We start from the raw sequence: 27,798 nt of genomic DNA, 5'->3' as shown, positions 1-27,798 counted from the left end.
GAAAGGGAGGACAGTTTATTATTTAGGAAACCATGTGTGATCATTTTGAATAACTACAGATCAGCAATGGGCTTGTGTGGCCAGTATGGATGCTTCTGCTTATCCAGCTTAGTCTCTGGGAAGGTGTCATTCAGGTCATCAACGGTCATCTGGTCGAAGGGAATCATATTCCTGAATTTCTCAAGCTGTGAGCACAAGTTAAAAAAACAAAACAAAAAAAAAAAAACAGTCAAACAAATGAACCGATCGGTGGAGGGGATTCTTGTCTGGTCTGGAACATTTGATATGATACAGAGCATACGGAAACATGTACTGTATTGCTGTTTCTTGCACAAATATATAATGATAAATACACAAACGACTCAAATCCACTCACCTCCTTCTCATACTGGCCAATGCGAGCTTTCGATGCCTCAATATATTCAGCAGCACTTTTATTCTGAAATAAGAGAACACTATTAGTAGTATTACGACTGATTCATTTGTTTGATGAATACATAAGATAATTAATTAAATTAGATACTGAAGTAACTAGTTACTCATTTCATTAGTAGCACAACAACCTTCTACTAGAGTAGTTTACTTAAGGTGGAATCCGTTTCTACAAGACAATGATGTAATGACCTGAAAATTATGTTATATGGATTTTGTTGGCAGAATTCTGTCATAACAGTAACCATAATCCTGGACACAGACACATTGAACAGACACAAGGATGATCAATACTCACGGCTTCCTGCTCCTGTGCATTAATCTTGGTAGTCTGGGTGTCAACTGGAACAGGGATTTGCAGAGCTGTGAACTAAATGGGGGGAAAGGAGGAATACTGTAATATCCCACAAAACAAGATGTGTGTATGTGTGTGGGGGGTGTGTTACACATTAATTTTATAATGACCTGGTAGCAGAGAGATAAAAACCAAACCTCACCTTCTTCTCAAACTCATCCACCATGCCAGCTTTAGCCACATTCTTTCTGTAATAACTCCAATCAATGGAAGCTGGCTTCTCAGGCAGAGAAGCTAGTCTATAAAGAGATTAAAACGTTTTTTAATATATATTAAATTCATGGACCACCGTACAATTTCACCTGTCTGTGTGTCTGTGTGATATATATATAAAAAGGGTGGTAGTAGCCTAGTGGGTAACACACTTGCCTATGAACCAGAAGACCCGGGTTCGAATCCCACTTAATACCATTGTGTCCCTGAGCAAGACACTTAACCCTGAGTTGCTCCAGGGAGACTGTCCCTGTAACTACTGATTGTAAGCCGCTCTGGATAAGGGCGTCTGATAAATGCTGTAAATGTAAATATTCACAACATTCTGCACTTTGTAGCTGCGTTCAATTAGCATTTTTCCTTTTCTTTGCACAAGCTTCTAACTTATTTCAGGTTTCTTCCTGCAATGATCTGAGACTGCCTGCACAATTCTGTCTTTGGTCATTTTGGTAGAAATTATATGGGTGTCGTTCTTCGCAGAAGTGAATAAAGCATGAAAAATCAGACTTGATTTAAAATAGCCAGTTCCTCCAAAAGCCAACGTAGTGCATTTCAAAACTTTATCTGGTAGCGATCATTTCTTCTATGAGTGCATAAAATTCATTACTTGATTAACAGACAAATTCCTAAAATGTAAAAAGAACGTAAACATTTTCTATTTGACATAGAAAATTATGGAGCCCAGGCAATCAAAAATGTTAACCCTTTTTGTTTATGTTTGTTTTCAATAAAAAAGTTAATAAATAAATAAGCCCTGCAAACATTGCCACATCACATGGTACAAAAACCTGGTGAGAGCAAGATGACTTAAGACTTAAAGCCAAAGTCAAAGCACCCTGTAGCACCGCCCCTCCTCGTCCTGTTCAGTATATACACGCATCATGCCACTTGAAAATGACACATCACTGCTGAACACAGCTGAACGCTTTAATTTTGAGCAGAAAACCGGTCGCCGTTCACCTGGCACCAAGAACAGCCGAAAAAAAGCCTGGTTCCTAAAAACTTCCACGCGAAAAAGTGGTAACTTGGCCTCCAAATGATCCCGATCTCAACCCAATCAAGCATTTGCAAGACGTGCAGGAAAATCCTGTCCGAGCTACCTCACACGTACATGATGCGCTGCTGGCAGTGTGAAGTCGGACCTCACATCCCACCTGAGGGCTGATGGGCTCCACGCCGCGATTGGTCTGGGCTGTGGCCTGCTTGGTATTCGACCAAAGTTATGGCTGGCATGGCGTACACTGGTGAAATTTAGCCTGCAGATTGTGCGCTGTATTTATTCTGAACACACCGAAAATCAAAGTGTTGAAGGTCAAAGCGGTAAATTAACTAGTAATATTTAGGAATTAACCCGACGTTCATGCTCATGTGTGCCACTTTACATTTACAGCATTTATCAGACGCCCTTATCCAGAGTGACGTACAATCAGTAGTTACAGGGACAGTCCCCCCCTGGAGCAACTTAGGGTTAAGTGTCTTGCTCAGGGACACAATGGTAGTAAGTGGGATTTGAACCTGGGTCTTCTGGTTCACAGGCGAGTGTGTTACCCACTAGGCTACTAGAACGCGATGTGGGGTCTAATCTGTTTCTAAATTTCAAACGAGAAAAGTAATCAAATGCAAATGAATAACTGAGAGAGGACGAGTTAACTAAGGCTCACTTGGCAGAAATGGCGTCACTCTGCGTCTTGAGGTTGTTGAACATGGCCCGCTGGTTCGGAGGAACCCGCTCAGCAAAGGCGATCCAGTCAACGGCCTTCAGAGCAGCACGTCTTCCTGCCATTTTCCCTCCTGGTTTCCAATACACAGAAGGAAAGAAGAAAAGTTACGGGCGTTAAACACGACAGCAAAAACGTGTGGCAGTTTATCCTACAGCAGGTACAAACTGTGAAGGTGACACAGAGCGCGTCGCAGCGCTGCGAGGTCGCGTTACCGCGAACAGCGTCGCCGCGCTGAGAATGAGAGGAAAGACGCAGGAACGTACAAGTTCGCGGCTGCGGAAAAAAAGAGGGATAAAAGCGACCACGCATGGAGAGAAAAAAGGGGTGAGACGAGCCGACCTACCGTCTCGAGATGAAGCCGCTGCAATGACAGAACGGTGATGGCCGACCGGAACCGGAAATGACGCTGGGGCCCGTTCGGGAAGCTCGCGATATGTCCACATGCACCTCGCTCGCCAGCGCGGTTATACCGCTCAGTGGAGAGCTGCGGGGCCGTCACTGGTGCATTAGAAAGTTTTGTTCGGGTTCTACGGAATTAAACGAATAAAATGCGTTTAATTTGTTGACTACATTGAGCTTGTGAAAAATCTGCAAGTGCCGCTAGTTGGAGTGAGGTGCGGGAAAACCAGGCATAGTACACTTGCTGCGGCCTTCTGTGTAACCATCACCCTCAGTGAGCAGTGGGCAGCCATGACAGGCGCCCGGGGAGCAGTGTGTGGGGACGGTGCTTTGCTCAGAGGCAAGGTGAACAAGATTAATTTTATTATAATGGACAGAAACACCAATGGAGTGCAAACTAAACAAGCTAAACAACTGTATACTATACAGTACAGGCCAAAAGTTTGGACACACCTTCTCATTCAATGTGCTTCTTTATTTTAATGACTTTACATTGGAAGATTCTCACTGAAGGCATCAAAACTATGAATGAACACATGTGGAGTTATGTACTTAACAAAAAGTGGAGACCTGACCTCCACAGTCACCGGACCTGAACCCAACCGAAATAGTTTGGGGTGATCTGGACCGCAGAGTGAAGGCAAAGGGGCCAACAAGTGTTAAACACCTCTGGGAACTCCTTCAAGACTGTTGGAAAACCATTTCAGGTGACGACCTCTTGAAGCTCATCGAGATAATGCCAAGAGTGTGCAAAGCAGTAATCAGAGCAAAGGGTGAAAAAACTAGAATATAAAACATGTTTTCAGCTATTTCACCTTTTTTGGTTAAGTACATAACTCCACATGTGTTCATTCATAGTTTTGATGCCTTCAGTGAGAATCTACCAACGTAAATGGTCATGAAAATAAAGAAAGCACATTGAAAGAGAAGATGTGTCCAAACTTTTGGCATGTAGTGTACATCTGTACATATGCCAACAAAAAAATAAGTAAAAAACTGAATTGTTTAAAGAATCATTATATGTAATCACTGAAATATAATGCATGTTGATGTTACCCGGAATGTAGAATTATATCTTCACATTTTTAATAATTCATATTATCATGTAAACATTTCTCCTCAAGTCAGGAAGCCAGGTGATATTTTAAAACCTGTCATCGTTTTTACAGTGCAAAATCTTATCATTCCTTTTAGGTTTATTGATAATCAGACGTCTTTTTACGGATCCTTTTCCTGATTCTTCTTTTTTGGCTTCATGATACTGGATACTGGGGATTTGCAACAATGCACTAATCTGCGGTTGTTTAGACTACACAGGCCACATCTGACCAATGGTGACCGACCAGCAGACAAGTTTCCCAGAAGACGTATTTTAGTTGGTAAGAGGGACAGCTGATAAAAGAGCACAGGAAGGAGCTTTGTGTCTAGAAGCTGACTGCAAATCATAACATTCTTCTACCTTCAGACCTAATGAGAAGAGGCTGACCTGCTTTATCATCAAATCTTATAGGTCCTTGGACAAGGTAAAGGGAAGTGTGGTTTCTCACACAAAAAGTATCATATAGCAAATTCTGCATCATCTCAAAGCAGCAGCAAGCAAATACTTCCAGGATGGAGTAGGAAGCTCTTACCTGAAGACAGAAAACAGGCTTTGACTGAGGAGTGGAGCCAGACAGCTCAACTTCTAATAACTTCCAAATAATTAACAAATCAGTCTGTTCTATTGAAGGGCATTTGTGTAAAATTGTGTTAATTAATTGTGATACATTTAAAGCCAAATTATATATTTATGAATAGATGTCACAGTTTCTATGGGTGAAAAAAAAAAGCAATGTGCTGACTATAAACTACAATTTATAATGGTGATGGTACAGCGTTCTCCAGTCATCACTGGATAGATATGATTTCTACATCGTCCGTAAGTGGAAGAAGTTCAAAACCACCTAGAGCTGGCTGGCCACCTGAACAGAGCGATCCTCGGAGAAGAGGTGGTTGGCCCTGCGGGCAGGGCAGTGGCATGAGGGTTGTGACAGTTGCATGTCTGTTTCCTCTTCTTATAACCCCCCCAGGGCTGTAATTATGTCTTGTTGACACATATTTTTGCTGTCAGTAGGCACTACTAAAATCTGATGATCATTAAAAATGGGCAGAGAAGCAAAAAATGGCTTGAAGATGACAACTACGTAGAAATTATTTTTATAATCCTCCTCGTGTTTACTGCAGCAGATAAAGTTTCATGTCTAGCAGGTAAACACGGCACCTACAAACACTGCAGGCCCTGCTCGCTGAATTTACACAAACACCAGTTCCTATTATAATACGTTAGACTTGGCCAGATTTATAACTTAACTTTTCAATTGACATTTTTTGTCATTAAGAACAAACAAGTAATTTTTTGTGTAGCTTAGCGGCAGTCTTAAAAAACTGAGACAACAAATGAAGTTTTTGACAATTGCATATTGAACCCATATTCAGCCAAACCAGCTTGAGCACACACACTCGTTTATTCATTCTCTCTCTCTCTCTCGTCCTCTGGACTGAATGTGCTCAGTCATTTGAGAGTGATGCAAGATACACTGACACTTGACATTTTCTGGACATTACATAGACTTTTTATATCATACGGTTGCCGTAGCCTTCACGCTATTTATTTTCTGCAGCTCTTATCTTGCACCGTCCACTTTCTAATAAAGGATCGCGGTATCTTATCTTAACACTGTAATGGACGTTCTTTTCACCTATAGGAAGACCGGACACAAAGAAACACAACACGTTTCACTTTTTATCTCGAGTTAATGAGTTACAGTGGTGTATATAATTGCACAACCTCCAGCCCCGTTGATTAACATGAGATACCATAAACGCTGAAGTAAAACTGTTCATAATGACGCAGCAGTTCCTTTCATGGTCCTTTCCATCAGTGTAGGAATACAGACGCACAGAAGATTATTCTAATAAAAAAAGAAGAATAATAACTGGAACTTTTTTTTCCAGAACGGAGCGTGATGTGGAGGGGGGAGTCCTTTCACAACGCGTCCCACGCGGAGAGCTGGGTGCTGCCAGGCCGGCCTGCGTGACGCGTGGGGCGCAGATAAGGGCTCGTTCCCGTCAGCCCCAGATGCCGCGTGTCCAGGTGCGCGACCGGGCTCACCTACGCGCCGGAGGTACGTACGCCGACGTTCACCCGGGCAATATGTCTACCAGAAAGCGAAGCTCTACGTCTCGCAGTGCTGCGTGTTGCGTTTCGGGGTTTTGTTACGTTTTTATTACGTCGCCTGTTTATTAAACGCGAGGTCGGAGGTGCGCGCGCAGGTGCGCCGGTTCCCATGGAGACGAACGCTCCCCACAGCGCCAACGGGAATAAAGATAACTTCTATATTCCATATTCCGTATTCTATATGTATATATAGAGAGAGAAAGGGTGGAAAACCCGGGATAAAGGGACCAGGGGAAGGAGGAAGGCGTCGTTCCTTCCTGCGGGGTTACGCGCGGGACAAAGCACATCCAAGGCGGCTTCATTTTCTCCGTCGCCCCGCTGCGGTGGAAGTTGGGAGCCCGGGGCGGTGCGGGAAAAACCGGGGAATGATGACGGGGAGAGGAGGGGGTCGTCCGGTGAGTTGCAACCTGTTCTAAACCGCATCCGTGGCCCGAACCGCCGTTTACCGTTCATTTACTTCCACCGATTCTTGTTCGGCAAGAATAGATTTCAGCAGCAATGTTTCTCCCTGAGAGTAATTCAGGAAATGAAATAAATTTTTTTTTTATTTAGCAGATATTTAAATATGATCTATGGTAGGGTGAAATGTACCATAGTACCATTTTTAATGGGATCCTTACTGTATGTGTGCTGCTTCGTCACAGGTCTGAAGGGTGACCTTGACTCCAGGACAGAATGACTGAGGGGTCAGCGGGTCACCAGGCACCGGCTCAGCCCCGCGGCGGAGGCAGCCCGGACGCGTGGGTCGGACCCAGCTCTGCGGGGTCGGATGGAGGTGCGTCCGGAGAGGAGAAGAAGGACGAGGCCGAGGAGCCAGGCGACCAGGATGGAGAGGCGGAGGTGGCAGATGGGTGTGGACAGCAGGTGGCGCCAGAAGGAGGTTGGGGCTGGGTGGTAGTCCTGGCTAATGTCTTGGTCCTCGCCCTCACCCTGGCCTTCCCTTCTTGCATTGGCATCTTCTACACCGAGTTGCAGGCCGAGTTCAGCGCCAGCAACTCGGAGACGTCTTGGGTTCCGGCGATTATGACAGCGTTGCTGCACGGAGGCGGTAGGGCTTTCCCAACACTTTCGGGTGATTTAGAAATGCCCCCTTTTAGGATGGGAAACAGCTTTTTATTGCATTAAAAAGTCATCAAATGGGTCAGAACTCCAGTCCAGACACTGTTCACGTTGTAAATGACTGTTGGTAGCTGGGAATTTCTGTTAATGATGGAATACGTGTAGAGAGGAACTTTATAAGCAACAATTCGTCTTGGGAACCCAACTTTGTTCCTTTAAAATTTTCATTCATGTGACGTTTGAAAACTGATTTAAAAAAGCAATAGAACTGGCCAGAATCACACTAGGACAGTATCTAGTGCATCAGCAGATGTGGGTTCAACTACATCATTATTTCAAACTTTGTCAATGATCATTTATTATCTTTTTATTTAAAAAATATAGAAATTTAGAAATGGCCCTAAACTTAAACGGCAGTGTTTGACCACAATATAAATTATACATGCGTCATATTCCATTTTGACCAAAGTAGTTCTGTAAGCCTCTTAGTGCTTTATGAGCTACAGAAATGTTGACTCGGGGTCGGCAGGAGCGATCCTGTTACCCTCAGGGAGAATGTCCCAGGTTTCCACAGGCAGCCGCTGGCCAGGTCAAGTTTATTATTACTGTGTACGAGCGCTGAGACCATTGCCGCCAGGGGCCCATTGTTCTGGTCCAGGGGTGTTTATTTTGCGAACGCCACCCACTGCAGTCTGATGAAATGACCCGAAGCCAAAAAGGCAGAATTAAGACCTGCCCTGGGTACAGCACACTCTGTCAGCGGCCCTCTGTATGACGTGGTGAACGGAGGTCACATTGCTCTCATGTGACGAGCGCGATCTCAGCCAACATAGGGAGAATAATCGGATCATTATTATCTTTTTTTTTTTCACTTCAAAGACTCAATTCGAAACTGGTGCTGACTTTTGCAGTATTAAAATGACTGTTCCTTTAATCTAGAACTGGAACATTTGCTCCCGGAACATACACTACCAGGCAAAATTTTGGAATCACCTACTCTGCGGTGTTATGACGATGGAGCCAATTTGAAAGATATTTTAGTTTTTTATAGCTGGAAGTGAGGTAGATTGTCCTGAGTTGCCTCTTTTACTTTCATAACTGCTTTGTTCACTATTGTCATCATCAAAAGTCACCTCATGAGATGCTCATTATCATGAGTGAAAAGCGTCCAGGACATCCCTGTTGTTTTTTTTTTAATTATTATTACATAACCTCATGTTTTATTTCATAGTCCTGTGTCTTCAGATTTGTTCCATAATGTGAAAAATGCAATGCCGATAGCTGATAAGGTGCATCCAAACCTTTGACTTGTATATAAATCCATTTCCACTTCTTTTTCCGAAAGCCTTGAAGGTAGCTGGAGGAGCAAGTACTTCCTCCTGGTTTGACAACAGGGCAGAGCAGAGCGAGCAGTGTTCCATGGCAATGGCCTGCCGATTTGCATTTTTGCCACATTGACACCTCAAATAATCTGTAATTCAAATTTGCAGCCATTTGTTTGTGGCACAAGGTATGTTCTGGACTTGTGTGTTTTGGTTAATTTGCATGTTCCCTCAGGTCCTTTGTGCAGTGTTCTTGTTGAGCTGTACGGTTGCCGACCAACGGTGATCGTAGGGGGGGTGTTGAGCGGCCTCGGCATGGCAGCCAGCACCTTTGCCCAATCCATCACAGAGCTGTACATCACTGCAGCCGTAACAGGCAAGTACAGAACCACACACCGCACCAAGATAAACTGTGTTCACTTAATGCGGAGAAAAGTAGTTACACTGCTCTCAACTGCACAAACTTTGCCTCATTTTAAAACAGATAACTAAATCCATAACCACGTAAGGAAAACGTTCCACAAATATTCGGACTGGTTTGAAGGCGTGGTACGTAGGATGTAGATATATTAACCAGGAGTGTGAATTGGCGGGGATCTCACAATATGATACGTATCGTGACACATGGGTCACGATCCGATTATACCACGATATGTCATGATACTGTACATACTGCAATATTCTACAGTTCACTAAAAATGTAAAAACAGAGCTGATATACGAGATGCTGTGTACAATCTGTGTGGATTACATTACATTAATAATTCAAACAGAACAACCTAACTCTTTGCATTTTAACACACTGAACTAGTGGACAGCATAAGTTTGAAAAGAATATATTTAAGTGCCCGGTCAGTTATCTAAGGCTGGTGTGGTGCTAGTATAGGACTGAGTCAGCACCATATTTTTGTATACAAAAATATCAATATTTGATGTCCCTGTATCGATACTATATCACCATGTAAAATATTGCAATATTTTGCTGTATTGAGATTTTCAAACACCCTTAACATTAACAGTTTTTGAATAAAACATTTTTTTATGCACTGTGAAGTGAATTATTCTGTCATTTCACTTCTCAGGTCTGGGACTTTGCCTGACCTATCAGCCCTCTGTGACCATGACAGGCCTCTATTTTGTGCGCCGCCGGGCATTTGCCAATGCCTTGTCATCCACGGGCACAGCCCTGGGCCTGACCGCGCTGCCCTTACTGGCCAACTTCCTGCTCAGCAGGTTTGGCTGGCGTGGAGGCTTCCTGGTCCTTGGTGGGGTTTTGCTTAACTGCTGCGTGTGCGGGGCTGTTCTGAGACCCCCCAGGCTCCCGCTGAAGCCCGGATCGGGGAGACGCCGCAGACGTTCTGACGAGTCCAGCAATATCAGCAGCGTCCCTCAGCAGAAAAAGGGGCTGAAGGGGCGCCTGCGGGCCGCCCTGCTCGGGGTCATGGCGTTCCTGCAGCGCCACATGGCCTTCGACCTCATCCACAGTAACACACGGTACCGGGCCTGTGCAGTGGGGATGGCCTGGATGATGCTGGGCTTCCTGCTGCCGCTGGTGTATCTGGTGCCCTACGCCACCGCCCACGGCATGAAGCCGGACCGCGCCGCCCTGCTCATGTCAATTCTCGGCGTGGTCAACATCATCATGCGCCCCGCGGCAGCCCTGGTGCTGGGGCTGCCGCGCTTTCAGGGAAGCCGTGGGTTCGTGTACCTGTTTGCGGCAGCCATACTGGTCAACGGCCTGAGCAACTGCATCTGCGGCGTGGCCTCCAACTTCACCGTGCTGCTGGTGTACGTGATCATCTTCGGCCTCTCCATGAGCTTCATCGGCTCCCTGATGGTCACCGTGCTGATGGACAACGTGGAGATGAGCCGTTTCCCCTCAGCCCTCGGCCTGCTGTCCGTCATGCAGGGCGTCGCTGCACTCATCAGCCCACCCTTTGCAGGTGAGGAGGTTTTGTTTCGGTTCTTCACGTCTTAGGACGTTCAACATCAGGGTGTTCAAAAAAAGTCTTACCACAAAATGGGAAGAGATGGAAAAAATGACGGACGAGGCGTGGCATTATTTAAAACACTTCGCGTTGGATACGGTTTCCGGAAAATGTGGGATTCAAAAAGTCTTCAATCAGAATGAATTAATAAACGCATTGATAATCTAGCAGATCTGGTCTTGAGGTGATTATAACCACAATCACGTTTGTGAAGATATTTGACCATAAGGACAAAAACAGGAGGCGGAGGGAGGAGACACATTTCTTATTTAAGTATGTTAAGTAGTTGTGAGAGATAAATTGAATAAATTCCGATCAGGTGTGGGTCAAGTTTCTAGCAACATTCTAAAAGCATATTTTTTAAATGAGCGGGATTCTAGAATTCAATAAAATTGTATGTGCAAAGACATAACACTGCCATTACAGTCCCAGTGACAACATAAAAAAAAATTTAAATCTAGAATCCAAATAAATCCATAAATACAATAGTTCAGTCATTCATGCTTAACTTCAAATGGATAATTTGTTAAATAATCATGTTTTTAGTATGAACTGAAAAGGAACTGAACTGTAGATGGTCTCTTATTAGGCAGCACTATTAAATACACAGACTCTGAGAGTTCTCCCCTTAATCTTTTTCCAATTAAGACTAATGGGTGTAGTGTAAGTACATTGTGTGCTGGTTACCGCCTCTGTTATTCACTGAACGCCTGCTGGCGTTATAAGGGCGCGTTTAGCCGCAGGGATGGAACGTTCTCTCTGTGAAATGCCGGTGACGCTTCGCGACTCATGGGGCGGAGGGCGGAGAATGAGATGGAAGTGGGTGGGTTCACCAGTCCTCTGCCCCCAGACGTTGGGGTCACAGGGCCAAGAAATACCGAAGACCCCCGGGGATCTCTCTCTGGTTGCCAGCACTGTGGCAACTCAAATGTCAAAAATCTCCAGACCTTGTGCCAAATAGGGTTCCAGAGCAAAAGGCCTTAACTTGTCGTCTTTTTTTTTTCTCCCTCTTTCAGGGATGCTAGTAGACAAAACTGGACGCTATACCTACGTCTTTTATGCCTGCAGCGTGTCTGGGACGGGTGCGGCCGTCTTCATCACATGCAGCTTCTACTACCTAGACAGGCAGAGGACCAAAAAGGCCAAGCGGCCCCCCGGCAGCCCGGCACGCCCGCTCAAATCCATCGTTAGCCTCGCCGCTGCCTGCGAGTACCGACAAGTGCCCTCGGATCGGGGCAAGGCGGCTGATAAGGAGTCTGAGGACGGAACAGACGTGTGAACCGCGCCTAATGCGAAGTGCCTGCTGATAATCGCGTCACACCTCGGCCCCGTGCCGGTGGCCGCCGCACTCAGCGGCTTCGTTCTACATCTCTCCCTGTAGGTCGAAGCCTTACTGAGGACCGTTATACAGGATCTAGTTCAGGATCTACCAGACATCGGCACTGCACAAGGTTCTTCGGGGAGAACCGACACCAACAGTACTGTAGAGTTACTGTAGACCTTTCGTTTAAGGGAAGTAAACATGTTGTAGTTTGATTGCAACAACATGCTTTTACTGTATTTCAAAGATTCTAATATTTATTGTGAGCGCAATTAAATCATTGAGAGGTATTGTAATGTATTATACCTACATAATTATTTAAAGTTTTTTTTTTTTTTTATTAATATATAGGCCAGTTGTAAATACTGTAGAAGTAAAGTTAACATGTTTATTTTGTGGGTTGGGAGGACACAAATGATTTAAATAGCTTTGTGACCAATAAGACTCGCCAGTGCCTATTACAGTTGAAGTGTGCCTTTTCCATGCCTTAATGACTACGTCAGAGTAGTTTTGTAGTGTATAAGTATTTGTACAAAAATAAAGTTTGTATTAAAAACAACTGGTACGTTGCTGGGATTATTGAACGTTTGCAGGAGGGCGTTCTGAAAATGCTTATCTAAGTGAAAGGTCACAGGGAAGTTGGAACCTCTCCCAGAAGACAAACCACTTCCCAGGGCGAATATGTATTCTGTGTTCAGCTGACAGGGTTTTAAAGGCCCGAACTCTCATTGGACCAGTCAGACTTGTCCTCATCTAATTATAGCACGAATAAAGAGTCGTCGTCTGTGGTTCCTGCAGTGTTACGGGGTTAAACGCATTGCTTATTTGGAGCTTTTCCTCTGCTCTTCATTAACCATATCAGCTCCCCGGGGGAACGGATGACAACATTAACGCCATTTCTCAGAGGATGCTGTATGTTTGCAGAAGGTTTGAAATGAAATACTAAACTAACAGTCCTGGCTGTTTTGCACCAGCTGTGCTTCTATTGGCTACAAGACAGAGATATGAGATGATCATGAGGCCCTGTTTTATTTGCAACTTGAACTGAGCATGGCCTAATGATTATTGAGGTGTTCATTTACATACATACATACATACATACATACACACACACATATATTTGTGTGTGTGTGTGTGTGTGTGTTTCTATATTTTATATATTCAGGGGTGAGAACCATTTGGAAGAAGGGACGTTGGTGGCAAGTAAACTGAATCACAGTTAATTCTTCCTTTTGTATTAAGGCGGTCTAATTTAGCATTCATTATGAAAGGAACCGAAAATATGCATACTAGAAGAACCAGGTGACCGTGTTTCATTCTGACAATAGGGGGGCGCTACACGAACATTTATTTCAGTTGAATCTTCCTCTTTATTTATCCAGAAGGAAATTGCTTACATCACGACTGCACCAAAAAATACATAAATAAATAATTCACTAATTAAATTAATTTAAATACTAAAGTGCACAGTATAAAATACAAGTAAATTGAATTATTATGCTGTATTTTATGACTAAAATAGAGATAAGTTGCAGATAAAGTTAAGAGTTTAAAGTAGTTGAAATTGTTGTGCACATTATTATGTGGGTAAATTGCAGAGAGAAGGACGATAGAATCGGATTACAGTGGGAAGGAAGGTCGATTTTAAGATGATGTGACTGAAGGTCCCTCCCAACTCAGTCATCACACTGTAGAGCGGGCGATTCGTGTTGCTCATGATGGTCTGTAGTCTGTTATTCTTTCTGCCACAATCTCTAGTGTCTAATGTCCCACCCACCACAGAGCCTGGCCTCCTGATCAGTCCCTTTAATGCCACCACCCCAGCACACAAGATGGCACTGGCCACCACCGACTCATAGAACATGCGGCAGACTCTATACTTAGATCATACCAGTCCAGTTTGTCGTCCCTGAGAAGAACTATCTGTTCTTAGAGGAGAGGCAGGAGGCTGTGAATTTTTTTTTTAGAAAGTGAAGTGATTGTCACATGTGATACACAGCAGCACAGCACACGGTGCACACAGTGAAATTTGTCCTCTGCATTTAACCCATCACCCTGAGTGAGCAGTGGGCAGCCATGACAGGCGCACGGAGAGCAGTGAGTGGGGACGGTGCTTTGCTCAGTGGCACCTTGGCAGATCGGGATTCGAACCGGCAACCTTCTGATTACAGGGCCACTTCCTTAACTGCTAGGCTGAGGTGTGTGAAGAAAAACACACAACATTTATATCTATTTTTTTTTTTAGATCTTTATTATCATATTTGACCATATTGAACATTTAATTCTACATCATATGATCTTAACCAATTAACTGTACAATCTGTAAAACTCACCTCAAAACACATGCCATAAACAATCTGAAATAAATAAATGAGCTGCAAACCCCCACAGCTGGTTATGTACAAACCTGTGGGGCAGAGGTGTAATGCTTACAGACGTATATACACAAAACAGGTGGAGATAGTGCTAAATAAGTTAACCGTGTGAAATTGCAAAGTCTAAGGGGCAGAGAAACCTAACGGCTCTGACCTAAGTGGTCCACAGTGAGGTCAACGGAACTAAAATAATAATAATAACATCAACAACGCAATAAAACAGAATGGCAGTGAGAGGAGAGAGAAAATGAAAAAACTAATAATAATAATAAAAAAAAAAAAAAAAAAAAAAAAACCTTGCCAGTCAGATGCAGAGGCACATGTAACAGATGAGGTCACCACAGACAATTTCCTTCACCAGCATCCTTCAAGTCACATCAGTATGAGTGGACAGCCATAAAGCACTGAGACATACAACTTTTTTTTTCTTTTTTAACAATGCAGGTAGAATGTTGTCTGGACTGTTTTGCACCATGGGAAGTACAGTACAGCACACACCTCGCAGGACAATACGCTACCACACCGGGGAAGTGTGTACGCTGGGTTCTAGAACAACATGGAGGAAAGTATACGCTTTGCCAGTAATGAGAATGGCGGTTGACGCTGGTGATTCTAACAGGGGTGGTAACATGTAGCAGCAGAAAGTTTCAAGTCTTCCAAGTCTTGGCTTGCAACCCTTACATTTGGATTGTTAATTCTAATAGATTTGAGCAACACAAATAAAAATCTAATATTGTAATGTTTTGCCATCAAAATTGTGTATGAATGCAAAGTCTTAGTGTGTTGCATTTAATAAAAGGCCATTTTTCTTTTATGTATAACATCTGATTTTAAGCCTATATTTGCTTCATGTCTTTAACTAACTAGTCTTCATCACATCCTCAAACAGATAAATTTTATAACATAGTGGATATAGTGATAATGGGCCAATCCCGGAAAATTACACAGGGATTATTGCCAAGGCCTAAAATCTGTGGGATGGGATGCATCAAAAACCTGGTGCAAACTTTTGCTTCCTGAACTTGCCACCTGTGGCTTCGAGCATATAAAATACACAAGTGCTTCTTCTTCGGTATGGCTTCAGCTGTACCATCTGCTGCTCTCTCCAGACAGAGAGGAGTTTATATTTACAAAAAAAAAAGTGCATTCATACAGCAACACCATTATAATTATAATTTCAGTCAGTCCTGTGGCTACAGGAAGGAAAGACCTTGAATCACCAGTGATTCTCAACCCAGTCATTGTTTGCCAGTCTAGATGTGAAAAGCAACAACAAAAATATATATATCTAGATGCCAGACTTCAGATTGAAATTGACAGGTGTAAGGTGGCCTTTACTCACAAAGTTGAAAAAAAATTGCACACCATCTGACTTATCCCTTTTCAGTTTCATATAATCCGTTAAACTCGTTTTAATTGTGCAACACATGTTGAAAGAGAGAAAGAGGAAAAAAAAACAAAAAAAAAACAATAGCTTTGTCATGTCGGGCTGGATTTGGGGAGAGAAGAGCAGAAAGTGCCAGAACTCCACCGGAAGAGCGAGGAGGCAAGCTACACATTCACACTGAGTGAGGGCATATCTGACATGTATCTGTCAGACACAGCGCGCGCGTGTGCGCGTGCACACACACACACACACACACACACACACACACCACTGGAAAGGTGGGTCCCTCCCAGCAGTTTTAATTCTACAGCTCTCTCTCACAACACACACAAACATACAAATATGAAACCATGTTTTTGAATGTCCTCTCCAGGGTCTGTGAATGTCCTCTCCAGTGATCACACACTGAGGGGCAGCATACCCGGAGGAGACACCGCTCTCTGTGTCGCTACAGCACTTAGTGGGCTGGGGTCCAGGCCGTTCACTGACCTGTCACACAACGTGCAACGTTTCATTAATCAAAGTTCATCTGCAGAACACCGTAACACAGGGATAACACGGCCTATAAGGATACTCAATCCTGATTGGCTGATAGGTATGCATTAATTGACACAGGTTTGAGGCAGAAGTAGAGCCAGTCATGTTTAACAATATAAAAGATTTAGCTGCATTCAACTACCGAGCCAATCCCTGTATCTACAGCGACCTATTGGACAATGCGTCTAGAATTGTTTTTGTTAAATTATTAAGACATTGTACATATTTTAACAAATTGTACGTATCTAAAAACGATTGCATAAGAGTTACCAAAAGTGTTCATTAAAGCCTAATAACTTAGCTTCTGCATTGTGTGTTAAAAGGAGGCCCTCACGTTTTGTCGAAGTATGTGGTGTGTATCGAATGGGAGAACTTTGTCGGATTGTTGTTGATTAGGTTCCCATTTCCTGTACTGTAATTTTTCCTCGCTGCCTGGTCCTTCGCAAAGTTCCGGCAGGCGGCTAATTTCGATTCCAAAGCCTGTGACAAATCAAATTAGTTAAAATGAATTCTAATCACGACTTCATGTTACACTCAGGGTGAGATTTACGAAGCGATGTATAAGAGGGAGTGCCTGGGAAGCGTTTGCTATTATCATCTACAAGCACAGAAATAAACATATTACAAACACAAAAGGACTTCTTCATAGTCATCTAAACACCTAGACCCTTTTTAGCTTGATCTCATTATTTCTTTACTGTTTCATTATATTGGTCGAAAACTATTTAGCCAATTATGAACTGAAACGATAAGAGAACATGAATGAATACAATAATCAAAATAATCATATAAACTGCTTATTACTAATACAACTGGTGTCTGATAGGTAACCAACATTTAAAAAGTTGGCCATTAATTAATGTTGCTGGTATGACATCAATATGACCAGATAAGCACTGCTAGTCTTAGCTATGGCTGCACACATAAAAGAATAAAAGTGACATAACAATGAAAGGAAAAAACTAGTTAATGTGACATCACTGTACACTCTTCCTGGTCACAAAAATACTTTATCAAATGTAATTGTCAAATGTTTTTTACCCCAACTTTCCGAAGAAGGTCCCCAACAATGTTAAGCGCTGAAATCCTCGCCGATGGAGTGAGGGGGGAGTTTCCACAGCCATTGGTCAAAACTGCAAGCAGACATGCACAAGACGTTTCAGAAGGAGGCCGATAACAGGAGAGAGAAACCGAATGAAGGGTAGAAAAGGCCACCTTTTTGAGTGATGAAAGGGTGTTCTAGGTTCTTCCCGACAGGGGTGGCGGGTAGAGACAGTGACGCCTGCACAGCAGAGTCCGTCTTGTCGATGTCCAGCGTCGGGGAGCTGGGTGCCGACCTGCGTGTTCCCTCTGTGGTCCTCTCCCGAACTGCCAGCTCCTGCCTCAGGTCTGCATCACAGCAAGGGGACGCATAAGCCACAGTGTCCAGAGCAAGAAACAAGGCCTTACCGTGGTACAAATAAAACCACGTCTAAGCATTACGTCTCCGTCTCTACCTCTGGCTTCATCTTTCAACCTCTGGACAGAGACCAGAAGAGACTCTTTCTCGTCCAGCTCACTCTCCAGGAAGGCGTTCCTTTCGATGGCCTGGTTCAACCTCTGCTCAAAGTCCTCCAGAGACACGATTGTGGCCCTGTTGATGTGGAACAATCGTATGAGACTCTACAGCGCAGGGGAATAGGATGACTAGACGGATCTTTCAAGTCAACACAGTTTTGGGTGAAGCTGAGGAACTTGGTTACTGAAGCCTCTATTAAAAACAGAATCCTTTGTTTTACTGTAGTAGTATTCCACCTAGGATCCAAGGGTTGTTTTTTCCCGCAGAGAATATGTAACACTTCCTTCTCTCAGACCTGTTTCTAACACTTATGTTCTCTTCAACACATGGGGTCACACATTCAAAACACACACCTGTTCAGATCACCAATCCCATAGATGTAGGGGTTTTGTAACTGGGAATACAGCACTGGAAAAGAGCTGCATGGGCCAACTTAAGTATAGCAACACATGCCCAATGCTAATGTTTAGTATAGCCCCCCCCCATCTACAACTTATGGCGAGGTTTATGCTCATTACGTAGTTCGTTTAACCACGAGGCCTGCTGCTCACTCAGAGTGCTTTTTAAGTAAATCACATACAAAAAAAAATACTTGCTCCGCACTTCCATTTCTCTGTTTTGTTTGCCCCATGCAATGCCTTGCCATGGTGAAACTTGCAGCCAGTAAGGGGATCAAATGCAGTCACCGGAGGCAATGACGTAAACAATCGGACCACTAGTGACTGGGTCATCTGAACAGACGAGACTGAGATTGTAAGTGGTCCAAGCTCACATTCGTTCTCACTGTGGGAAGACTACTCCCACAGGTTAAAGGTTACTAAACAGCAAACTGCTCATCACAGTTTGCTGTTTAGTAACCTTTAACCTGTGGGAGTAGTCTTCCCAGAGTGAGAACGAATGTGAGCTTGCCTCACTAAAGCCAGCTGTTTTACGCAACAGTATTGCTTAAGCGTCTTTATTCCAACCGGCTGTGTGGGAGCTTAGCCGTGCATCACTCCGGGCTGAGGAATGATGGTCTACCTCTTGGCCCTCTCCAGGTCATCGTTGGCCTGCTCCAGCTCCCTGACGTATTTGTGCAGCTGCTCCTTGATGCTGCGTGTCTGTCCCAGGTCATCCTCCAGCACGGAGATCTGCTTGTAGCTCTGGGCGTACTGCTGCTCCAGCCGCTCCTAAGAGAGAGACGGAGAGGATGATGCAGACAGTTGCCCTCCACTGGGAAATCACATCAGAGGAACAGGGAGGATGGAGTCTCCTGCCAATTTCCCCATTGTCGTTCACGATCCTGGGTGTTTCCCAGTTCCTCCCCCACCCAGAATGCAATGGTGAAATTTGCTCCACATTTCTCAAGGTCATCAGAATCTGAACAAAATATCTTAAAAGCACGGCCAGGATTAACCGCCGTGCATCAAATAAGCCACATAGACAATGCAAGATGTGCACAAGGTCTTGTACCACAACTTCATCTCAAGAGGCTCCAGTATGTGGTCTGCATCCATATTCATAGGTTACGGACTACCAAACACTCTGCAAAACCCCAACGGGACCCACGATTCCTGCTGTCGGCCAAGACTGCGCTGGCATTCCACAACACCTGACTTAAGCAGCAGGAGACACTACACTGACATTCATGAGTAAAGACTGTCCTGCCGTGTGTGTGTGTGTGTGTGTGAGATGGCCTTGTGGTAATCCATGTAATTGGATGGCAGGATCAAGGCACAGAAAATAGAAATGTAAACGGAGGCAGCAATGTTGTTTAAAGAGATTTGTGTTTTGAATTCATGCGATAAAAGGCAATAAAACTCCTGCAGCTTGTCCTGGGTGGTCAGCCTAATGTTATAATATCTTGTGTACGAAAACACTAGTGTGGCTAGTGTCTCGTATGATCTGTGTGTGTGTTCTAATGTGTGTAAAAAATAAACCACATGCATTTGTATGTTTCAACACTGTTGTGAAGTGTATTTTTGTGACACGTGGCACACTTCAGAAATGGGCTGCATTTAATGTGGCTAAGTGTCAGGGAAACAAATAAATAAGGATATAAAATAAATTAGGGTTAAAAGTATATTTTTTACAGGTCTGGATATAACTGCAGCACAGGCTAAATACATTTATCATTGTGGTAGTTACCTCACAAATGATGACATTATCAGTCCACTGACTGATTTGCTCTAAAACAAGTCAGTATCAATAATTTTCTTTTATACACTTATTTAATAGATCATAATTAATATTCTTTTAACAATCTCGATCAGTAACAAATACTTTTTAAAAAGGTTGCAATGTCGAGATATCACTTTTGTGAAAATTGCACTCCTAATACATAGTGGGAGCAGACGTGGCCTAGCGGTTAAGGAAACGGCCCCGTAATCAGAAGGTTGCCGGTTCGAATCACGATCCGCCAAGGTGCCACTGAGCAAAGCACCGTCCCCACACACTGCTCACCAAGGGTGATGGGTTAAATGCAGAGGACAAATTTCACTGTGTGCACCGTGTGCTGTGCTGCTGTGTATCACATGTGACAATCACTTCACTTTGCGATAGTGTACCAGGACATGATTTTAGTCCATATTGAAATGCATTTACCTTCAGATTGTCCACCTCGTTCTTCAGTCTTTGGTTCTCGGCCTGAAGGTCGCGGATGCGGTGTTCAGCCTGGCCAAGCTGCGCCTCCAGCTCGGCCTCCAGCTCTCGACTCCCCTCCTGGAACTCCTGCAGCTCGTCCTGGGCGTCATGGTAACTGCAGGGGGCAGGGGCACGGGGTCAGCCTAACGTCCGCAGAGCCACAACAATCTGCCACTGGATGCCGTTTAATTGCATGCATGGTTCAGAATGAGCCAAAAATGGCACGGCGAAAGGGACTGCGGTCCCAATCCACGATAAAAATGCACGAGGAGCACACAACACTTGTTTGGGTTTTAGGCTAAAGAGTGACCCAGCTCAAACTTTGATCATGAGGGACACATAAAACATTCCAAGAAGGACAATTTCAGGACAGTCTGGATCAGTCCAGGCAGATGACCTGTGACAGGTTTCATGGGTGAGGGGTCAACATGCGATAAAATCATTTTAGTGTGTGTGTGTGTGTGTGTGTTAGGACTGTATTTTAATGGTGAAATGGGAACATGAACATGGCATGACTCGCTTGCATTTTTGCCAGAGGAAACAACTGACAATCCAGATACTGTATTAGTGTTCTATTTAGCAGTCACAACAGTGTCTTTATTGTGCTTCATTTGAATGAACCAAAAAAAAAAAAAAAAATGAACCAAAAAAAAAAAAAAAAAAACATCCAGGCTTCCTTTTACAAAAACAAGTCCTCAGTTTTAAATTAATCTCATAGAATAAATTACTAAATTGACACTCCTCGGGCACCCGTGTCAGGGGGCTGTTACAGGATTTCTGGCAGAATATATTCTCCAGCATAGGTTTCTTCTTGTCTATTCTTCCTTCAGCAGGAAATTCTTTGGATTTCTAGTACTTCCTGATCCTCAAAGGAGCAATGAGGCAAAAACCCCCACAGAAGAGAGACAACTGCAGCAGGAAAAAGAGAAATTCAGCGCTCGACCAGAAACACCTGTCCTGTGGTTTTATGGATCCCAGGACAAAACTACAACCAGCTGGCAAACAAACCTCCGAATGTCTATTTATGGTCCGGTCAAAAAACACAGACACACACAAATATCCATGAGATTTTCTTGTAGATGGACCGAATGTCTTCTTAAATCATGCACATAGGCTTGCTGGTGTATCACCGGAGATGAGTTTCCAGTCCCTAGTGAGCAGTGGGCATGGCGGCCAGGTAGCAGTGTGTGGGGACCTCAGCGGCATGTTGATGTTTCTGGGTTTGAACCCACAACCCTTCCATTATGAGTCCGCTTCCATAATCGCTAGTCCGCTTCCACTGCCCCAGTCATACACTCTACTTCCCGATCCTGATTCTGTCTGTGGTTAATACATCATAAGTGCAAGTCTCGTGAAATGTCCTGCATCCTCCGTTCCTTCTTCGTGAAGATCAAAAATACTGCTACAGACCGATCTGATCACATGTGCTACAAAACATGCGCTGTGTGTTCTATAGCACATCTGAAATACCCCCAAAACAGCACACACACACACACACACACACACACACACACACACAAAAAAAACACCCACCTTTTCTTGTACTTGAGAGACAAACTCTTCCAGTAATCAATTTCCTCGTCCTTGGAGGAGAATTTTGGCATGGTCTCTGTGTCCATGGCAGAAAGACCTGTGGGTGAAGGACATATGAGACAGGAATTGGAGGGGGAATACAAACTTGGACCTCCACTTGCATCAGTCCCAGTACCAAACCAGACCGTGTCCACCCCTGCTCTGTATAATCCTTCGCCGCGAGCAGATCAGACGCAGTCAACACAAAAACTGAACGGGAAGTGGGTGGTCTAGAACCAACCGCAGAACATACAAGATATGTGACAAGAGGCCCACAAAATAAACGTCTTGAAAATAAATAAATAACAATATATATACAAAAGCAAAATTGGGCAAAAAAAAAAAAAAAAAAAGGAAAAAAATGTATTCAATTTGATATTAAAATTGATGCCTACATTTCATTCCAGTATGCATATACATTTATGGCACTAAGCAGATGCCCTTGTCCTGAGTGACTTACGAGCGACAGCCCCCCTGGAGAAACTCAGGGTTCAGTGTCTTCCTCTGGGACACAATGGTTGTGTCGGGTCGGGTAATGGCACCGCAAAAGACAATACGATTCTATTCTCTCACCTCAACGATAGTTCAGTCATCCCCAGTTAGATGAATATGCATCTCCCCAGTCTAGAAACAAGTCATGTGGAGGTGTTTGTGATCCGTTCTGTTAATCTGTTGGAAAGTTGGGGAGGACCCCCCCCCCTTCCCCAAATATTAAACAGCCCCCGTTTTCTGCTGCCTCAGCTTCCACCGAGTGCCACGCACTTCTCTCAGAGCTAAATGGCCCGGTTACAACCCCAATGGGAACAAAGTTGACCGATGCTGAGCACAGGAAAGCCCGCTGTTGATCTGGGTGCCGAACTCCGAAGACGTCTTCCAAATAAGCGCTACATTTCATACACAACTGTTATCAGTCAAACAATCCAATGAAAAGACAAAAGGGCAATGTAGTAAATCCTAGAATAAATACATTTATTATAAAAATTAAGTATGGCAGGGGCAATAATGTATATTATAGCTGTATGGCCTAATATAATAACCGCAGAGCCTAAAAAATACAAGTAACACAATCCCAACTAATAAAAAATAAAAAGTTAGACATATTCATTTTAGAAAATAAATGTAAAAAACAGCAAGCGAATGCCATTCTAATGCATATTTAAGCTCGACCGGGACACCAGGGTTCCTGTCAAAGCCGCGCCCAAGCGTCCACGCAGCGGTTCCGCCGGCATCTACCGTCGGGTAGGGTCTTCGGCAACCCGCCACGGTACCTAGACATTCATATTTTTCTATATTTGTGCGGGTTCGCGAGTTTTCTGCGCGCACGGATACAACAGAGAGACACATAACGGGATAATGGCAGCGCACACGGTACGGATTAGCCGGCTAACGCTAAAGCCGCAGAGCTGGGCTTTCGGGGGCAACGGTGACTACTAGACACACACTATTATTAACTAACACAATAATGTAAAAAAAAAAAGAAAAGAGTGAAGAACAAGTAAAAAATCAGGAACAGCCCCCTCCTCCTGTTTCGCGTAAAAATAAGCTACAGGCGGCGGACAGGTTGGACCCTTCTCCACATCTCGGTTACACGAGCTGCCAAAACCACAGTTTTACTGTGTCAAAACTATACATATTATATATGTACATTACTTACTCGGCGTGTCATCTACATTCCCATGTGTGGCTGACCGACATGTTTTAAACTAATGGCTTTAGTGATTAGAGCGTGTGTTTTCGTTATAAAAGACCCGTCTTGTCAGGCGGCGAATGAGCCATTCCTTGGGTATAAGGAGAGGTAAACGTGAGCTGTGAACCAACCTTAACATGTCATGTCTTCGCTGCTCCCTGCCTCCGTCACGCACTGGGCCGTCTTCCGAAGCAAAACGCCAACGCGTCCTTAGGCAGCGAGAGTCACTTCCGGGAAGCTGGTGACGTCAGGCCGACACGCCCGCTGACGTCAGTTTCGTCTCACTGCCGGTACATTTATGCACGTGACCCGGGAATGGTTACTGGTTGGCTGAAATAGTACTTTCTGTTCTAAAAAATATACTAGAGGCTAACAAACTTGCCTGTGGCATGAATCATGGCAATCTGCTAAAGGTATATGGATAACCTCTTTCCTTAGTATTTTATATTGTTTCAAAATGCATTTATTATACATATCAAATACATTTGATTTGCTATTTATTTCAAATTTCACTCACATGTGTCATGTGATGTGACAATAAAAGCAATTTGATTTAAAAGTCTTATATTATATATTTGATGTCATTTCTTATATGTCTAATAAAAATAGAGTTTGTATGTGGCTGTGTGTGTTATATTTTCATGTTATGTTATTGTTTCTACATATTCTGTACTGTAACCTAAATTAGGAAAAACACAGACTGACAATATCTGATCTAACCCTTAAAGTAAAGTGAAAAGGTCAGTTATGTAGGCCCCTGTAGCCCTCCAGACTCATCATTTAGTTTTTGGTATTTCTTATCTGATCGTCACGCTGCATGTTAAATCTGCATGTTAAATGGCCAAAAGGGTTTAGTATGTTGTGTCACACTGCACCAAATCAGTGATCGGTTCTAGTGATTTCTCTTAAGAGAGTAAATGAAGTCACAGCACTGTTCAATGTCGATTGCTTAAACATAATTGACTTTGTGTATGATTGACTAGTATGAATGGCTAAAATTCATTTATTGTTTTATAGAACATTCTACCGTGTGACCACTAGATGTCACTGAAAATGCAATGTGTTTTTTTCTGCATTATAAGAATTCTGAAATGACACTGCACTGTACAGTCTACTGTGCGTTTACGTCCGCTGAATGTGCCATATAATTGTGTTAAAGATATATTATCCTAATCAGGCAGGATTATATTTTATGCAAATTACTGCATAACTAAAAACATGAAAATGTCAGAAAGTAAAATATGATATAACAAAAAAGTTAATTTTAGCTTTTAGTACAGTAACAAATACATCCTCGAATTTGTCATAGCTATTTGTCCTTCTTAACATATTTGAATATAAGGACGGGCATTGTGCAGATCCTAGCGCTGTCGTAAACTCCCATCTCTTCCGTAGCCCCTAACCTTATGAGCTATGATTAATAAGAGGGGGAATCAAAACGCTGGACAGCGCCCGGGGTTCGAACCTCTGCAGGAGAGGTGAGGCTTTCAAAGAGTATTGAATTGCGAAGTATCCCCTGGGCCAAACCAGCGCAGCGAAACCAGGGAGTATTTCCGTAAATGACATCTACAAACGTGCTCTCCGGTTGCCAGGGTGGTTGAACATTTACGCCAAAATTTGAGTCTTGGGTCTCTACTTTACGTGGAAACGGGCAGAAACAATATCCAGTCGACGATGTCTTCAATTTAATTGACAATGTTTCCCTCACTTTGTTTTTTTTCTTGTCAAACCATGCATGTACTACCAGTAGATGCTGGGCTGGTTTCGCTGATTGTTTCGAGATCTGGCAACTTAAGAATTATTGGCGAGCGCGCAACGTGTCAATTCAATCAAGATTTAATTGCATCACCGTGTTGTGCAGGCGTCGTGTGTGTGCTGATGTAAACATGCAATGTCTTCTGGAGCTGATAGGGTGTCTCTTTTCTCATCGTCCTCGTAACGCCGCGTTAAACCGCATTAAACATATATGTCGGCGCGGCAAATTTGCGGCAGCGAGGATGAAGGAGCCGCCCTCCCTCTTCACTTCGCCGGAGGAACTTGGGCATTCAGGTTTAGCGGCTTCCCGTCGCTTCTGAAATGCAGCCTCCACACCGACGCGCGGGTCCGCGCGTCACGGAGAGGTTAAATGGCCTCTAACCCCCGCGTGTAAAAGACGATGGAGGACGCGGAGGCGCAGGAGTGTCCGGTGTGCTACGAGGGCTTGGCGGACACGGCGAGGACCCTGAGCTGCTCCCACACGTTCTGCCACGACTGCCTGGTCCGGACCCTGGTCAGCATCAGCAGGGACGCGGTCATTACGCGCGACAGCATCGTCTGTCCCGTGTGCAGGCACCTCACCTTCATCACCAAACGCACCGACCTCGCCCGGGACGAGAAGAGCCGGCGGATTCTGGAGGTGCCCCTGTCCGGACCCCCGCAGGGTCCGAGCGGACCGGCGACCTCGCCGTCGCCCCTGGCCGGAGGCCTCAGCAGGCTCTCGCATTACGTCAGGTGGGTCTCGTCCAGGCTGAGCCGCCAGCGGCTGGTCCGACCCAGCAACCCCCCGTCACAGGTGTTCATCATCAGCGACCTGGGGCGCCCCATGAAAGAGGGGGACGTCAGCGACCTGCCCGCGGCCACCGTCATCCCCCCGGCGCGCAGGGCCGGCCGGCGCAGGCTGTGCACCACGGCGCGCTGCGTCCTGGTCCTGCTCCTGACCTTCTCCCTGGTCGCGCTGATGACCGTGACGCTTCCCTGGATCCTGCTGGCGTGACTTCCAGCTCCTTCCGAAGCTTGGCGTCACTGAAGTGGCAGGTGCCCTCAGTATTTGACAGTCCAATCCATGTCAGGTGGATTAAAACACGTATTTATGCGAATGTTTGTATGTCATAACTTAAAGAAGAATGTTTGGCTGGCATATTATTTATGGCAATAAGGAATAGATTGAACTGCGGGCAGTCTGCACAAGACTTCACTTTTATTGCGCTTACTTTCCGGCCACAGTGAATTATGGCAGCAGTAAAATTCCCCGAACGGTCCCCATCCCTGAAAACGACTAAAGACAGAATGACACAGAGGGACAGTTTTCTCGAAACCTGCGGCCGAACGTTTCAGCTCCCTGCACCAAATGAAGATGCCTGGTCTGGCCTGAATTATTCTTATTTTTTTTGTAAAAAAAAAGTCTTGTGGCACGTGGATCTTGGTGTGAGAAGGAACTCTCTCTGCCTACAGGGCTGCTTTTGTAATGAATGATTAATGCCAGTTTGGGGCAGTAAGACAAGCTGGAGAAGACGAACTGGACGGTCTAGTTGTTACGCGTAAGGAGAGAGGTTCAGGTTTCAGGTTGTGCTCTGAACGTGGCGTGTGATAGTTTCTATGTGACGGCGTTGTGTTAACTGTTGCTATGCTGCTCAATCCTTTTTTTTCTTTTTCAAACCCTGTAAAACAGGTTGTCGTGGGAAATGCGATGAAAGCATTGATGATTTCTTCCTTGTCATTTACTCTCTTTTTTGTGTCATGTTGTGTGTTAATCTGCAGTATTGTTCAAAGATGAATGGTCATTTATGGCCGCCACACCAAATACACAATTCATCTTGAGAAGGTGATTTTTATTGCTTCAGTGCAATAAAGTGCATGATAGACTACACATACATACATAACTTCTCCACTACTAACGTTTATTCTCCTGACTGTACTTTTGGTTTTTAAATGTAAGGTTCTTTGCACTTTAACAGGGCTTGTGATGGAACGTAACTTGGCTGATAGTCTTTGTTGAACAGTGGTTGTTGTTGCCATACAGGTATGAAGATCAGTTGTGGACAATAAAAGCACCGTTGTACATTACGCTGGACAAGGAGCTTCTGCTAAATGCCATCAATGTAGTGCAACTGTTTCTAGCTGTACTAAGATCATTTACGTTTACAGCATTTATCAGACGCCCTTATCCAGAACAACTTACAATCAGTATTTACAGGGACAGTCCCCCCCCGGAGCAATTTAGGGTAAAGTGTCTTGCTCAGGGACACAATGGTAGTAAGCGGGATTTGAACCTGGG

At 44.2% G+C, this 27,798-nt stretch overlaps 4 protein-coding genes across 5 annotated transcripts; 2 read left to right on the top strand and 2 right to left on the bottom strand.

The window, feature by feature from the left end:
* atp5pd (ATP synthase peripheral stalk subunit d) lies at positions 1–3,137 on the bottom strand. The gene is made up of 6 exons (XM_028986951.1): positions 3,065–3,137; positions 2,662–2,791; positions 930–1,026; positions 731–802; positions 377–439; positions 1–185 (listed from the first exon to the last, which is right to left on the bottom strand). The coding sequence occupies exons 2-6, from the start codon at positions 2,781–2,783 to the stop codon at positions 54–56; spliced, it is 486 nt and encodes a 161-aa protein (XP_028842784.1). The 5' UTR covers positions 2,784–2,791; positions 3,065–3,137; the 3' UTR covers positions 1–53.
* A 3,016-nt stretch (positions 3,138–6,153) lies between these two features.
* Positions 6,154–12,586, top strand: slc16a5b (solute carrier family 16 member 5b). Of its 2 annotated transcripts, none has more exons than XM_028986523.1 (5): positions 6,154–6,284; positions 6,982–7,385; positions 8,954–9,094; positions 9,801–10,661; positions 11,723–12,586. In XM_028986523.1, exons 2-5 carry the CDS (start codon positions 7,013–7,015, stop codon positions 11,983–11,985), a joined length of 1,638 nt encoding a protein of 545 aa, XP_028842356.1. In that variant the 5' UTR covers positions 6,154–6,284; positions 6,982–7,012; the 3' UTR covers positions 11,986–12,586. The 2 variants fall into 2 exon arrangements, with proteins under 2 accessions (XP_028842356.1, XP_028842357.1); XM_028986524.1 differs by lacking the exon at positions 6,154–6,284 and adding an exon at positions 6,484–6,732.
* Positions 12,587–14,255: 1,669 nt separating this feature from the next.
* On the bottom strand, positions 14,256–25,885 carry ndel1b (nudE neurodevelopment protein 1-like 1b). Its single transcript, XM_028987537.1, has 9 exons — positions 23,897–25,885; positions 22,040–22,136; positions 20,468–20,621; positions 18,905–19,053; positions 17,823–17,959; positions 17,542–17,715; positions 17,368–17,459; positions 16,661–16,806; positions 14,256–16,278 (listed from the first exon to the last, which is right to left on the bottom strand). The coding sequence occupies exons 2-9, from the start codon at positions 22,123–22,125 to the stop codon at positions 16,188–16,190; spliced, it is 1,029 nt and encodes a 342-aa protein (XP_028843370.1). The 5' UTR covers positions 22,126–22,136; positions 23,897–25,885; the 3' UTR covers positions 14,256–16,187.
* LOC114794767 (RING finger protein 222) lies at positions 25,620–27,228 on the top strand. The gene has a single exon (XM_028987539.1). It carries the CDS (start codon positions 25,921–25,923, stop codon positions 26,515–26,517), a length of 597 nt encoding a protein of 198 aa, XP_028843372.1. The 5' UTR covers positions 25,620–25,920; the 3' UTR covers positions 26,518–27,228.
* The last annotated feature ends 570 nt before the right edge of the window (positions 27,229–27,798 follow it).

This window comes from Denticeps clupeoides, chromosome 7 (genome assembly GCF_900700375.1).
Source record: "Denticeps clupeoides chromosome 7, fDenClu1.1, whole genome shotgun sequence".
NCBI classification, from domain to species: domain Eukaryota; kingdom Metazoa; phylum Chordata; class Actinopteri; order Clupeiformes; family Denticipitidae; genus Denticeps; species Denticeps clupeoides.
The sequence above is the reverse complement of the archived record's forward strand: the minus strand, read 5'-3'. Positions and strand labels throughout refer to the sequence as shown.

Bases quoted from the DNA above. Each gene is read 5' to 3' on its own strand.
- ndel1b (XM_028987537.1), bottom strand. From the start codon at position 22,125: ATGGACACAGAGACCATGCCAAAATTCTCCTCCAAGGACGAGGAAATT. The intron at 17,716-17,822 runs GTAGAGACGGAG...GCTGTGATGCAG, and splicing joins GTTGAAAGATGAAGCCAGAG to ACCTGAGGCAGGAGCTGGCA. The intron at 16,807-17,367 runs GTAAAAAACATT...GATTTGTCACAG, and splicing joins ACCTTCTTCGGAAAGTTGGG to GCTTTGGAATCGAAATTAGC.
- slc16a5b (XM_028986523.1), top strand. From the start codon at position 7,013: ATGACTGAGGGGTCAGCGGGTCACCAGGCACCGGCTCAGCCCCGCGGC. The intron at 7,386-8,953 runs GTAGGGCTTTCC...ATGTTCCCTCAG, and splicing joins AGCGTTGCTGCACGGAGGCG to GTCCTTTGTGCAGTGTTCTT. The intron at 9,095-9,800 runs GCAAGTACAGAA...TTCACTTCTCAG, and splicing joins CATCACTGCAGCCGTAACAG to GTCTGGGACTTTGCCTGACC.
- LOC114794767 (XM_028987539.1), top strand. From the start codon at position 25,921: ATGGAGGACGCGGAGGCGCAGGAGTGTCCGGTGTGCTACGAGGGCTTG.
- atp5pd (XM_028986951.1), bottom strand. From the start codon at position 2,783: ATGGCAGGAAGACGTGCTGCTCTGAAGGCCGTTGACTGGATCGCCTTT. The intron at 1,027-2,661 runs GTGAGCCTTAGT...ATCTCTTTATAG, and splicing joins AGTGACGCCATTTCTGCCAA to ACTAGCTTCTCTGCCTGAGA. The intron at 186-376 runs GTGAGTGGATTT...TTGTGCTCACAG, and splicing joins TTGGCCAGTATGAGAAGGAG to CTTGAGAAATTCAGGAATAT.